Genomic DNA, 15,712 nt, shown 5'->3' with positions numbered 1-15,712 from the left:
TAAGATGAAAAACATTTCAGTTATTCACCTATAATAATCAGACTTAAATTTCTCACTGCCAATTCCAGCAAAGTAGGAATCTTACTCTATTGTTAGAAAATATGACATTTATTCATAAGTTATTTTTAAACAACCCAAATTTCAAGCTGAAAATCCAAAGTTATTTCTGCAAAACTCTCAACAGCCATCAAGGAATATTCATTTTCCTCTAAACAATATTTTAAAAAGCTCAAGCTTAATTCAAGGCCTGTGTTCTATATGACCTGGCCTGTGTAGCTCAAGTTCAAATAACACAATAGTTTAAAAATTATTCTGAACGATTTTAAAAGTTAACTATTGGATTCCTAAGGCCACAACAATGGTCAATTAGTGTCAATGACCAAACCACCTCCCTTTAAAAAAGAGCCACCTTACAGCACAAAACAAAATACATTCCAGGAGCTGTCCACACATCTGTCTTCCCCACTACCTTGCACCTCACAAGCAAGGCTGGGGTCTTAGGTTATTTGTAGGTACTCAAATGTTAGATGCATGAATGGCTGGCTGTAGATAAAAATCAACTACATCAAAGATAAATTTTAAGGGAAATGATGTTTTAAAGAAAACATCAGGAATCAGTTAAGGTAGAAAAACAAGTGATGTAGAAACAGAACTATAGCAGAGTTTTTGCTAATGAGCAGCTGAGTGACCTTTGGCAATCAATTATTTAACCACCTTCTCCAGGCATCAATTTTCTCAACTATAAAACAAGGGAGTTAAACCAGATAAAGTTAAACCAGTCCCTCCTCAGCTCCAAAATTCTATTATTCTATGATATCATCCATGGTTTCCAAATGTCAGCCAAAACTCTATTATTCTATGATATCATCAATGGTTTCCAAATGCTAGTCAAAGCTTAAGTTAAAAATTTACTTAGTCAAAATAATCTTCTAGGTTCTGAGGACAGTGTGGTATACAAGCCAGAGGAAAAAAGCCAAAATCACTTACTACGTATGAAACCAGTAAATACTCTGTATTTTAATCAATGCTGAAATTAAATAAATACAGAGCTCTTACTTCAAATTTTCCTGGTTTATGGAAACTAACAAACTGAAATAAATACAATAAAGTAACAATTTGTCCATCAAAATCTCATAAACCTAGCTATAGTCAAATTATACCTAGAAAATTAGCTGAGACCTAATATTTAACTACATCATAAGAAGGGAATTTACAAATGTTAGACTATAGGAAAGGGGAATCCTATCTTCATAATTAAAAATGAAAAAGCACATAAATCTTCAATCCCCATAGCTGTTTAAATGATATTCTTGTAGATTAAATGAGATGTTTCATGTGATCTCTGCCCATTCAGATTTTCCTCCTACATTTCTCCTGCAACCATAAATGTCTGGATAGAAGTGGGCTGAGAGTACACATGTACACACAGAGAGTATAAAAAGAATTAAAGTGAGCTTTCAAGAGAAAGAAGACATCAACAATGGAAGACAAAGTAAACATGCCCCTTCCCTCCACCCCCTTCCTACAGGCTGCCTCCTCATCCCACGCCTAAAACTGGCCTCTTCAAAGGAAAGGCAAGAGGTCCATCCTTTGGTCCCTAAGAAGTGGCTAGGGGGTCAGCATCAAGAAAGGGAACCTCCTGATCCTCTCAAAGAAAAGCCAGCATCTGCAATCACTGAGCACCTTTCCTCACTCTGCCACTTTAGGAAGAGTACATGATGTGTGATCAAAATCAACAGCTCACTTAAAACAATCCACTGGAATGGCTATTAGTTGCCACTGCTTTAACACATCAGGCTCCAGGATACAACTATTCCAGTACCAAGCATCTCCCCTCCCGTGTCTTCCATTTCAGTACATAACTTTGACTGTAATTCAGTGATCCCTGAAAATGGAAACCCAAAGCTCTCCATCACAAATGCTGTGCTCAGGTTTGCCTCTCTAGTACCTGTGATGATATGACCTTTGAGAGAAGTTGTGTGGAATCAAAGGGAGAGTGTGGTCACTTTTTTTTCTCTTCACGAGTATTGTCACTTTTGATTTCAAATGGATGACTCAAATAATACCGTCACCTTCCCCATCTGAAAATACTACAGCAGATGGATAAGAAATTATAAAGAGGGCTGACACTAAAACACAGGATCAGGGAACAAGAGTTCACATCCAATTAATATAGCTGTCATCTTAAAAAAAAAATCCGTAAAAGAATTCCCCCAAAGATGTGATTTGTACCACAACTGCAGAGATGTTAAAGGTGCTCCCCAATTCCTATGTAAGAATAGTAACAAAAACGTAACCCATAATCTCTAGCACTATAACATAAAATATGAAGCATGCCCTGCCATAGCGTGAGAATGTTCTAGTATCTGGTAAAATGATACTCTGGAAACTAATTTATCATTGGTTCCTGCACTATTTAAAGAAGAAAATGATCTCACCAAGCTCATGCATGCATTGCAAGTACAGCTCTAGAGTAGACATGGAGTAATTTACTCACAGTTTGACATAACCACCGTTCAATTTCTTTCATAGCCAACTCCTAATAGGAGCACACACTCTCAGTCAGCCGTGGAGGCCATTAGTAACTTAGAGTTGGCTATTATGGCCAGGGGCTCAAAGCACAATGGAGAACTCACAAACATCGTTTCTCCCTCCCAGCAACTCCAAGTGCTAACTTGGAGTCAAGTTCCAAAGCTACCTGAATTCTTTTCTAAGGCAAGTCACTTAGCTCTCCGCTAGAAGTTAGTGCCATGAGACCAGGGATCTATATCTGCTTTATTCACCAAAACATGTCAAGCCCCTAAAATAAGGCCTATTGTACATTCAATAAGTAATTGCTCAGCGAGTGATAAATGTTGCTACCCAAGGCAATCAACCAGGTGATGTCTAAGTGACCTCTCTTTCTAACATTCTATGATTTGAGTTTTTATCCAAAAACATACAAATCCCCCACCAATAACTAAAATAAATTATTTTGAGGATTATGTAGCATTTTCATATACATTATGGCAATATGATAACAGACATCCTGCTATACATCTCATATATGAGGAAACCAACACTCGGAAACATTAATTACTTGCCTACCCACATATAACAGAAGGAGGAGATGGACTTAAAACTCAAATATGCAGATTCCAAATCCAATATTTTCTCACACCATGTTAGCTAGTATAAACCCACATTTGTGCACATGTGCACGCATGCGTAGGTATACAACCTTAGTGCTTTTTCTTGAAATTAGACTAAATTCTCTCCTTTAACAAATAATCTAAGGAGTTAAACAACTTTAGAAAAGATGCAAACAATCAAAAAGATAATCCTTGGCCATTTCCACTTATGGACAAGATAGAATAACAGGACAAGATTAACCGTCTCGTCTGAAATTATCAAAAAACAGACAAAGTATATGAGAGTTCAGAAAGACAAAGACAGCTAGAGTACGTAGGACAAAGTACCAGAGAACAGAGAGCTACACAGAGAGAGAATTTCCGAGATCTGCAGAGGGTTGCCCCTCGAGCCTTCAGCTGAGTACTGATCATGCATAAGGAAGCTACACAAGGGCAGAGAAAAAATAAAAGGTTAACAGTGCATAGCACTTCATACATTTTGGAATATCACCTATTCCCACCAGCCAGACTGGAAAACATCATGAGTCACAGGTCAATGGAGAAAGTACACGGAAGGGTCTTGACTCAGTAGTGGGGAATAATTGGACCTACACTGAGCACTGCTCCTGTCTTATCTAACAAGTCTTAAAAGCAAGACCTGAAAAGATCAAACTGCTTCCAAGTAACTTAACTGGTCCCAGAACAAAATGTAAGAATAATTACAGGAATACAAAAATATCCAGCACCCAACAGGGTAAAATTCATAATGTCTGCCATCTAGTCAAAAACTACCAGGCATGTAAAAAAGCAAAATAAGTAGATAGACAGACAGATGACAGATCAACTGAAACCAACCCAGAACTGGCAGATGTTAGAATCAGCAGACATTAAAACAACTATTGTAACTGTACCCCACAAAAAGTTAAGTAGAGACATGGAAGATATAAAAAGACCCAAATCAAATTTCTAGAGATGAAAACTACAATGTACGAGATGAAAAAATACACTGGCTAGGATTAACAGCAGGTTAGCATTTCAGAAGGAAAGATTAGAAATTGTTTTCTGGTTTTTAATTATTTTTCCGGCATCTCTCTTGAATATTTTACATCCTTCAACTGTAGTGTGGACCAGCAGTCTGCTGAGAGACAGCTATGTGCCAAGCCATGAGGTAGCCGTAATGCAGTAGGGAAACTATAGAACATGATGGGTACAGTGATACAGATGTGTTTGTACATGGTATAGAGCTATGGAAACCAAGATGGGGGGCACCTTACCCAGAGGGGGGGTTCAGGGGACAGAGACTTGGGAAAATCAGGCAACTTCAAAGGAAATAAGCTATTAAAACTAATTTATTTAAACTTACATTCATAAGTTCAGGCCAATCCCCTTTTGGATAATAACTTAGCGGGCAATGGGAAATGATCAAGAGAATGATGACCCCAGTAAGGCACAAGATAGTGAATCCAAAAAAACAAAAAGAAAATATGATTCATTCATTTATTCATTCACTGAACTTTTACTGAATATCCTACTATATGCCAGGTACTGATTTAGGTGCTGGGCATACAGAGTGGAACAATATAAAAGGTTTCTACTCAAACAGAATTAGCCTTCCTACAGAGCGAGATGGAAACAACAAAAGTATAAGGTACTTAAAGGAAAACAGGGTGGGGGCTTCCCTGGTGGCACAGTGGTTAAGAATCCTCCTGCCAATGCAGGGGACATGGGTTCAAGGCCTGGTCCGGGAAGATCTCACATGCCGCAGAGCAACTAAGCCCATGCACCACGACTACTGAGCCTGCACTCTAGAGCCCGCGAGCCATAACTACTGAGCCTGTGTGCCACAACTACTGAAGCCCGTGTGCCTAGAGCCCGTGCTCTGAAACAAGAGAAGCCACCTCAGTGATAAGCCTGCGCACCGCAACGAAGAGTAGCCCCTGCTCACCGCAACTAGAGAAAGGCCGCACGCAACAACGAAGACCAATGTAGCCACAAATTAATTAATTAAAAAAAAAAAGGAAAAGAAAACAGGGTGACAGAACAGAGTGGCACTGAGGGTCAACCCTAGGAAGGCAAGGCTCTCTGAGGAAGTAACATTAAGCTAAGATCTAGAAGGCTCTAGCCATGTAAAGATCTAGGAGAAGTACATAAGGCAGAGCAACCATCGAATGCAGACCCTAGGGTGAAAAAAGCTTGGCACCAAAGGAACTAAACGGTGGTATGGTGGGGAGCAGGGACAAGGGAAGAAACAGGTGGCAGGCAAGAGTCTCTACATAAACATTCATTTAGAAATCAGGAAGATCTAAGCCTAGATATTTGGTATTTATGAATTACTGTTAATTTCTTAGGTGTGATAATAGTTATTACAAAATTTTAAAGAATTCCTATCTTTTAGAGATACATATCAAAAAATTTTTTACAAAATTTTATGTCTGAGTTTGCTTCAAAATAATCCAAGCAGAAGATGAGGGGGAGTAGGACAAGGGAGCAGATTGGGGAGTGGAGAAGTATAGACCAAACAGAACTGGCCATGAGCTGATAATTGTTGAAGCAGGATGATGGATACACAGAGGTTCATTATACTATTCTGTCTACTTTTGAATGTTTGAAATTTTACATAATAAATACATTTTTAAAAGCAAACATTTAAAATATAAGGAAAGGTATTAATAAATATAAATGCCCCCCTTCACAGGGGACTTATTAGGGCTGCAAAATTATTCTATATGATACTATACTGGATGCATTTGTCAAAACCCATATAACTACAACAGAATAAACCTTAATGTATGCAAAATTTTTTTTTTAACTCAGGCGGCAGGGGGAGTTGGATGAAGGTAATCAAAGAGTACAAACTTTCAGTTATAAGATAAATAAGTACTAGGGATATAATGTACATGATAAAGATAATTAACACTGCTGTATGTTATATATGAACACTGTTAAGAGAGGAAATCTAAGAGTTCTCATCACAAGGAATGAAATTTTTTTTTTCTTTAATATTTTATCTATATGAGATGATGGTGTTCACTAAACCTACTGTGGTTAATTATTTCATGATGTATGTAAGTCAAATCATTATGCTGGACACCTTAAACTTACACAGTGCTTTATGTAAATTAAATCTCAATAAAACTAGAAGGAAAGAAAATCACATAGGAGGTCAAAGAATCCTAGGATGAAATATAGAATGTTAATAGATGCCCCCTTCCAGAACCAGCTTTTGAGGGATTCAGGTGTACCCATAAGCTTTCATCAGGGGGCCCTGTAAGGTCCTCAAAGTCTAAGAACCCCCATCACAGTGTGCAAAACTTAGTATGTGTGGGATCCACACCCTTGTCTAGGAAAAGGCTCTAAGGCTTTCACAAAATAAGGTTGAGAACCACTGATATTTCTCTTGCCAGCAACTTCCTAGCTGAAAAGTGAGTTGCCATTGCTCTTAAACCTAATGGTAATATCTCACTGCCATCATTTGCCTACCCTGCAAGGACATTACTACACAGCCATTAACCACAAGTAAATAATTTACCACCAGTGAATTTTACAACTCTGAAAGAAAGTCGTGACAGGTACCCAAAAAAAAGGAAAGGTGGCAAATTATGTCTGTCTCCTTCACAGTATCACCTTATTGGGACTTCCCTAGTGGCGCGGTGGTTAAGAATCCTCCTGCCAATGCAGGGGACACGGGTTTGAGCCCTGGACCGGGAAGATCCCACATGCCACGGAGCAACTAAGCCCGTGCGCCAAACTACTGAGCCTGCTCTCTACAGCACGCGAGCCACAACTACTGAGCCCACGTGCCACAACTACTGAAGCCTGCGCACCTAAAGCCCATGCTCTGCAACAAGAGAAGCCACCGCAATGAGAAGCCTGCGCACCATAATGAAGAGTAGCCCCCGCTCGCCACAACTAGAGAAAGCCCGCGTTCAGCAACAAAGACCCAACGTGGCCAAAAATAAATAAATAAATTTATTATTTTTTTAAAATCACCTTGTTAAAATACTATATTTCATTTAATCTAAAATGCACCATTATTTTTTGTGCCACTAAGATGCCACTAAGAAAGAAAAAGAGCTGTCAGTTAACTGATGATTCACCATTGATTGTGAAATGGTTCCAATTTCAGAGATGTTCAAATGTGAAAAAGCCGTACATCTTACAATTCATGCAACATGCCATTCAAAAATCTCACTGGCTGGGCCCCATCTCAGGTCTCCTAAACAAATTGCTCAGAGTAGGTATAGGAATCTGTACTTTGTTTAAGCCCCTCAGATGATCTAGTTAGATAAAGACTGAACTGTTAACTTTCAGAGGCAGCAGAGTAGAGAAGGCATGCACTTTAGAGTCATATAGCCCTAGACATCTCTGTGACCTCCAGCAAATTCTGTAATTTCCCAGAGCCTCAGCTTTATCTATAGATAAATGCCAATGCCATCTACTTCCAGTGGTTGATAAAATAAAAGAAAATATGTGAAATAGTTGACACAGAGCAAGACATTTATATAAGAACATGTTCATTATTTATGAACAAGACACAACATATCTGTCTTATGAACAAGAATGGGACCTATTAAATTACTTTTCAGAAGTATTCTACCATTCAGCACTGTCACTTGCTGGGCATAGTTAAGTAGAATCAATTAATAAGTGTTTATTACTTAATTCAGCAATACACACTTTTGTTCTGGCACACCACATTTTTAGAGGTCCTACATAAATGAAAGCTGCTTAATAATATCTTGATTAGAAAACATTGTACTTGATGTACAATAACACAAAAAAGCACACTTTTAAGCATAATATAATTTCAGAGTAGCTAATGGCTCTACTTCATGTCAAGTTTTTGTTTTGTTTTGTTTTAGTATGTATAGCTGGCAAGTTTTTTCAGAACACTGGCATAACTGTGTTAAAACCCCAAAAGTAATGCTGTGGAACTTCTCAATTTGTGATGCTCAAAAAATTACCCACATGTTTCATTTGTTTCTAAAATGATCCTTAAAATCCAAACAGTGTTCCAGGCAGCACCTTCAGAACTGACTAGTCAACTCAGGATATGACTCATAGGGGACAGGTTAGCCATAACTGGACAGAGTTCTCCCACATGTGTAGCACGAAGAAGGAAAAAAAACCCTCAAAACCCACAATTGCACAATGTCTCAGTCTTGTTCTCCCAGTGAAGAACACATGGATTCAAATTAATGCTGCATCAATGCCACCAACCCTACCCAAATGCCCAGGATTAAGAGTGTGCTGCAAGGTGCTAACCCACCTCCACCAGCACCCACCTCCTCAAAGTCTGGGCAGTGGCAGGATATGCCAGACACCAGCAGAGAGGACACCCTCACTGCCCTCCCCCAAACACTTGCCCTGAGGTTGAAGAGGAAGAGAGGTGCTGGGAGGAAAGGAACAAGTGGCTCATCTCATCTTTCTTTTTCCTCAACCATTTCCCAAAAAGAGTCCTTCAGTTCAGCTGCCCAAATGTGAAACTCAGATTCCTCTGTGACTCCTCCCTCTTCTTTAGCCCTGAGGTGTCCTCCACTAAGTCTTCTCCAAACTCCCAGAAAATTCCTCACAAATCCATCCCACTCCCCCTCAACTGTCCTAGTTGATTCCTCTTACCAGCACAAGGCTGACTCTGTCCCATTTCCCAGATCCAGCTTTTCAGACTTCAAGCCACCCTTTTCACTGGGGCCGAAGCTGTCTTTTCTAGAACCCAGTCCTATCTGTATACTCTCCTTTCCTAAGTTCAACAGTTCCTCATTACTTATAAAATAAACTTCAAATTCCTAACCTAACTGCAACCTACCTCCCAGCTTTATATTCTGCCACTCCCTGGTTTTGCCAAATTTTCTCACCTTAGCCTACTCCTTGAATTCACACAAATCTGCTTCCATAGAGCTATGGCTTTGTTCGTGCTATTTTCTCTGCCTGACATGAAATGCTCCTCTTTTCTTTCAAGTTCATCCTTCAAGATGAGGCTCAAATGTCTCCTTTCCTGGAACACATTCCTGAAAGCCCCTAAGCCTCTCCACTCCCCCTCCTTCTACAGTCAAAAGTAATCATTCCCACAAAAACTTGTATCAATCAGCAGTATAACTCTTATCTCAGTGTTATAGTTGTAGATACAACTGTTAGTCTCCCCTATGAAATTTTGAGTTCTTCAAGAAAAGGAATTCAGTAATTTTGAATTGCCATTTTCTACCACAATATATGGTACTTGGTTGGGCTTCAAAAATTTTTACTGGACTGATTTGGGGAGCAATGATCTCAACTAGTATTGAACTGATTTTAAAAAAGATGTGAACAACGCTTAACTCTTTCAGAGGATATTTATTTTAACGGAGAGGCAAGTTATCCAAAGTGAATTTCTAATTGGTGTGAGGCGGAGTCTATTCTCAGAAGTCCCCCTGACTCCTACAGATTCCCTATCACCACCATCACCACTGCCATGACCAGTTTATATCATACCCCCCACCCATCAGCATCTTATTCCCACACCCCCTAGTACTGCCCCAGCCACAGACTGATTTCACCAGCTCTGGACTTCCAGGGAACTCAGCTATTAGAATTATCAAGTAGATAGAGAACAGGAGAGAATGCAGATAATAATCAAGACCACAGATGAACACATGTGGCAGCAGGCTTGCCGATTCTACCCCTTAAGCATTTTGGTTAATCACAGCTCCTCCAGAGCTGACAAAGAGGCAATATGGATTCCAGACTGAGTCAAGACCTGGCCCTCTATTCACTGCCCAAAGGGCCCCAGATCAGTCTTCATCAGTAAAATGGAGAAATGGATGCCTACACTACAGCCTAAGCAGGGCCTGGGGACACAGGGATGCCACATAAAACATCTGAGGCTTTTGGAGTCTCTATACCGATGGACTTCTATCAAGACTGCATGCCCTACTACCAAGGAATGAGCTAGTTACATACTTCCTGCACATCTGTTTCCTCATCTATATTATGGAAGTAACAATACACACCCAAAACAGGGATTACCTTTGTACCTGACACAGGCAAGATTGCCACACGTCAGCAGCACTCTAAATTCAAGTGTCAACCATTTCTGTGACCACCACCACTACTCTTCCTAATACTGTTAGTACCAAAAAACTACACATCACCAGCTCTTCAATAGTCAAAGCCCAACCATTTACACACTATAGAATGACCACTTGCCTTTACCCCCATCCTCCTAGGAATCCTCTAAAATGACAGTTATGAAATCACAAAGACATTAAACCACAAACACAGAAAGGGAAAGAAGACAATGCAACATATATTTCAACAAACTTTTGCAAGATGGGAAGCAGTTGAAGGAGTGGTCACTGCCTCTCAGAACCCCTGGAGGGACTCAGCCCTGGATGCAACAAGGGCCACCAAAGGCTGGCTTGAGGCTCTGGCCTGTCAAAGGGGGAGCCTCTGATGAGGGGCATTCAAAGCAGTTGGGCCCCCAGGTCCAGCAAGAGACCCAAAGTTTTTCTGAAAAAACTGAACCACAGAGGCTGGTGTACCACCAAGCACACCAGAGGCAGCAGACTGCAGGTGTCTTCTCTGCAGACACTGACCAGTCCCAAAGAAGCTGTGAAGGTGCTGATATGTGTGTGTGCGGGGGGGCTCCCAATGAAATGTTCACCCACATTCCAAGGGAGGCCAATAGACCACCCACCTACCCACCCACAAGCTTGCCCTCCCCTAATCAACTTTTCAGCATCTCACTCTTAATTACAGACAGCCAAGGATCAACAGATACTATCTAAATGAACAGAAAAAGAACTCTGAAATGAACAGGCACATTGGAGGAAGCAGAAGAAATATTTTAAAAATGTTAAACATACAGAAAAAATTAAAAACAACAAACACATGCCTCAAAGATAAGTGAAGATAATACATCCATAAAATTAGAATAAAATGAAATGGAAATGGAAACAGAAAACAAAGAGTTCTAAAATTTAAAATCATCATTAAAATTTTAAAAATAAAAGAGCTTGGAAGACAAAATTAAGAAAATTTCCCCCTCTTCCCACCTCCAAACATAGAGATATAAATAAGAGGCAACATACGTTGAGTATCTGAAGATCAATTCCAGAAGATTCAATAACCAAACCAATAGATATCTCAGAAACAAACAAAACAAGTGATGGGTAGGAAATTATCAGAAGGAACAGACATTTTTGAAAACTGAAGGATATGAGTCTCTAGATTGAAAGGTCTCACTAAGACTAGAGGGACCACAAACAGAAGGAAGGACCCACACCTGAAGCTGATAAAATTACAGAATTTTTTTAAAGACAAAGACCCTAAGCTCAAAAAACAGAAAACAAACAAACAACAACAACCAAACAAAAAGAAAAAAACACACAAGGAAAAAAAGGAATCAGAATGATTTTGGATTTTTCATCAGAAACCCTTAAAGCCAGAAAACTGTAAAAATGCCACCAAAAATCAGGAAAATATTTTTTTTTCTGTCTAATATTCTAAATTCAGCCAAATCACCTATAAAGCATGAGGATAGGATAGACACCTTCAGACATATAAGGCTTCAAATTATTTACCTCCCATGCAACCCTTCTCAGTAAGCTACTGAGGATATACTTTAGCAAAATGAAGCAAACAAAGAAAAAGGAAGACAGAAGATCCAGGAAACAGAGGCTCCAAGACAGGAGAGAAGGGTACAGTATGTGCAGGAAAAATAATCCTACTGTCCCGATTGGAAGAAGAGGATGGAAGGCTCCAAAGCAGGGAGTCTCTAAGAGGAAACCAAGTGAAAGTGATAGATGATTTGATGTGTTACCTGGAAAAAAAATATCAAAAGGCATTTAACATATTTCTTGAAGTGTATGAGAGATTGTAGCCATAGATACAGAAAAGACTCAAAAAATTTATAGTTTATTTGCTCCAGGATAAACAATAACATACAGGAGAAGAAAACATAACCATGGGTCACTATTTAACTCACAAGTGAGTTTATATATGTGTGTGTGTGTGTATGTATATGTACATGTATACATATAATAATGTATAATAAAAATTTACAATATAAATATATACACAATAATCTAAATACAGACTGCTGGTTTTACTAAAAATGATGTAGCTATATTGGGGGGTTTGGGCAAGAGAAGAGGACAACTGCTCAGTTATGATACTAGCAAGTGAAATGCTTATTCTACATTGATTTCAAAATATGAAAAGTAAAAAAAACAGGGAAAAAAAAAAAAAGAGCTAGCTTGGGATAGTAGCTTCCACTAGAAAGTAGGGCCCGGAGGATAAAAAGGCCAAAGGCAGAAGACAGCTGTTTTTTCATTTGAGGTCTTTTAGCACTATTTGATTTCTTTTTTTTAACTATGTGCATATATGAATTGGATTAAAACAACTTATTCTCATGTCAAGAACAATCAGTTCAATTTATAAAGATGTCACTACCAACTTTATTTATAAGTTTCATACTTGGAATTGCAAATTAATTGTCTTACAAATATTATAAAGTGATGGTTAGTTTCCCAAGTCAGCTTTCAGAAGGCATTTAACCCATAATAATACAAAAACATGGTACAAAGTATTTCAAGTAGTCTTAAACACCATAAGCATAAGAGTTCCTGTGGGAAACTGCATTCTGAGAAATCAGTATGCCTGGTATACATCTCAGCCCCACCCAATTGTTCTTCCCCAGCCGGGGGCAGCCAAAAAATAAAGTCAGAATAGATGAGGAAGATGGAAGGAAGGAGAGGACCTGGATCTGGCAGGATGGAGAGTCAAGAGACCCACTGTAACAGGTCAACTCTGTTTGCATTAGAGAAAATACTACTGAAGGTTCCCCTTGTCCCAGAGGTGGACCAAGGTTGATCAGTGAGGAAATCCTCCCTCCCCTCTTCCCAACAGCTCACTCCTGGGCACAAACTGGATGCTCATCAATCAGGTAACAAATACATCATTTCAAGTATTAATTAGCAATGACTTCTTTTCCACCATGCCATAATCAAACTTCTATATAAATATCTTTATTCCATTCAATGAAATTTGAAACTTGTTGTGGCCTATGTCAACACTATGTTTGATTATTTTTAAAAAAAGATTATTAAATGTGTGACCTTGAGCAAGTTAAAGTCTCACTTTCCTCATCTCTAAAAGAGGAATAATGATATCCACCTCACTGGGTCACAAGAAAATTAGAGGAAATAATGTGTATAAAACATGTACGAGGAGGTATATGGCAGGCACTCAATCAATGTCAGCCTCTGGTTGTGCCATGTCCCCTACCTCAATTGGTTTCTTACATGTAAACAAAGTCACAAATTATATACACGCTTTAAACCAAAAAACCTTTACAAAACCATGCATAATACATTAATATTTTTAAAATTAATGTTATGAGTCAATTTATAAGCATTCATTATTTTTCCTAAACCTTAGTCTTGTTTCAAGTACTAATCCAATTTGCTGTTTTAACTTAGCTAAATTAAATTCAGCTAATTCCACCAGACTAAAAAGAGGATTATAGACTGGCAGGACATTACAAAAACACAGCATTCTTTGGTTAAAGGGGACAAACCCGTATATGTAACAATGTCTAAACAGCCTGCTTAAAAGCAGTTCCATTTTAACACTGAGTGGACTTCAGCAGACCTCAAGAAAGTCTTATAACAAAAAAATTGAATAAAATGACAGCTAATGGATGCTTAAAAGAATAATTTTCCCCCTCAAACACTTAGACGCACCACAAATCTGAGATGAAATAAAAATGAAAAAAAAAATGTGGTTTTCTGACCCATAATACACAAAAGAAAGTGAATGTATAGCTATCTGCAACTACCAAAGACTTCCCATTTGGGGCCATTTCTAACAGAACTTCCTCTAAGGGGTCATTTCCAGAATCCACAAAGTCACATTTTTCTAATTAATTCCCCAATGACAAAGCTAATTAGGTAGCACAGAACCACCAACTGACCCAAAGCCAAGTTCTCCTTTTCTTACAAGGTATTCTCAGTAGAAGAGTGGCCCAGAAATTCAGAATCAGTCCAAACTCCAACACAAGAACCAAAAAGGTACTGAAAAAGCTAAAAGGTCGGCTACCTGGAGATTCATTCACTGTTGTAAAATACGCTTATCGGTCCCAAGATTTGGAGACTGTCACGAACATGTACTGCCCTTATAACCAATCTCTGTCTCTCATTTAAAAACAAAACAAAACAAAAAACTACGATAACCAGAAAGTATGAGCACCGTAGTGTGGCCTCTACTGGGGCATCAAAACCACAGCAGATTTAACCTAAATAAAACGTGGATTTCGAGTATCCAAAATCCAGGGCCCTAGAGTGACACGTTGAGGAAAGGTCAAAGAAACTTGGAGCGGCAGGGAAGAAGAGTCTGCCTCTAGGGAAAAAGGCGAAAGGCTAAAGAGGCTGTAAGCAAGCTGGAATGGGGTAGATCGCCGGGGGCCGAGGGGTCCCCGGGTCTTTCCGCGACGTGCGGGGTAGGCCGGAAGGCTGGCCCAGGGCGGGGGCCGGGCAGGGACCACACCTCCCGGCCAACAAGGCAGGCAAAGGCCGGGGCCCAGAGGCGACCCGGGGCGCTGGGGCCTGCCCGCCCGCGGTCCAGGTCGCGCGGACTGGGCCGCCGGCGGCCGGAAGCACCGGGGCCCGACCCTACCTGCCCACCCCGGCGCAGGCGGCCCCACTCACCGATAAGCCGGCGCACCTCATCCTCGCTCAGGTAGAGGCTTACGCTGGGCCCGGCGGACGCGGGAGGCAGCGCCGGCGGCCTCGGGGCAGGGGCGGCGGCGGCGCCTGGTGCGAGCAGCAGCGGCAGCAGCGCGAGCAGGAGCAGCAGCGGCGGCGGCGGGGCCCTCAGGCCGCGGGTCCACGGGAGGCGGCCCCGGCCCGGCGGCCCCGGCCGCGCCGTCCTGCGCATGGCCACCGCCGCCGCCTCCGAGGAGAAGCGTGGGCCGCCCGCCGCGCCGCCGCCGCCCACCCCCGGCCCCGAGCCCCTCACAGCCCCGAGCCGGGGGCGGCCGCACAGCTCATCGCGCCGCCGGCCCGTGGCACCCTGCCGCCGCTTCAGACCGCCGGAGCGCGCCGCCGCCGCCGCCGCCTCCTCGGCCGCATCTTCTGCTGCGGGAGGCGGGCCGCGGTGGCGCGCGTGCGCGCGCCGCCGCCGCCTCGAGAGCGCGCACGCACGCACCGCCTCCTTCGTGCGGGCCCGAGCCCGGCGAGTAGCGCTTTGGGTTTCCAGGTTCTCTGAAGGCGAGGGGCTCCCCGGTCACCCTGTAAAGGAGCCCGTCCCCGCCCCACGTTGTCACCAACCTGATGTTTGCTTGTCTATTGTCTGTACCACACACACCCCCGCCCGGGATGGAGGGTCCAGGCAGGCAGGCCCGGGCAGCGCCTGCAGCCGAGTAGGCTTCCAGATTCAGGGAAATGCCTGGATGCGGCCGCTCTGATGGCAAAAGAGAAACATGCTTTTTATTTGGAGAGAAAAAGAGAAAATACCTTTTATCCTACCAACGGAGGTCAACATTAACATTTCTGTGTCTGTTTTGATGGGTATATACTGTATACTTTTACTTTCCAAGAAGATCTTGTTGAGCAAACTGCAAATTT

The 15,712-nt window shown here is 41.4% G+C and overlaps 1 protein-coding gene across 4 annotated transcripts in view; it reads right to left on the bottom strand.

Moving 5' to 3' along the window:
• The window catches only part of RYK (receptor like tyrosine kinase), a 100,220-nt gene extending 84,985 nt beyond the window's left edge, over positions 1-15,235 (bottom strand). The window contains exon 1 of one of the 4 annotated variants that reach the window (XR_004476407.2): positions 14,795-15,226. Coding sequence is in view for 3 of the 4 variants with exons in the window: in XM_004278928.3 (XP_004278976.1) it covers positions 14,795-15,023 (229 nt within the window). In the remaining variant the exon portion in view is untranslated. Of the gene's footprint in view, positions 1-14,794 lie in introns of all 4 variants that reach the window. The other 3 variants (XM_004278928.3, XM_033404064.2, XM_049710537.1) reach the window with 3 other exon arrangements.
• Between the last annotated feature and the right edge of the window lie 477 nt (positions 15,236-15,712).

Source organism: Orcinus orca, chromosome 5 (assembly GCF_937001465.1).
Source record: "Orcinus orca chromosome 5, mOrcOrc1.1, whole genome shotgun sequence".
Classification (NCBI taxonomy): Eukaryota; Metazoa; Chordata; class Mammalia; order Artiodactyla; family Delphinidae; genus Orcinus; species Orcinus orca.
The sequence above is the reverse complement of the archived record's forward strand: the minus strand, read 5'-3'. Positions and strand labels throughout refer to the sequence as shown.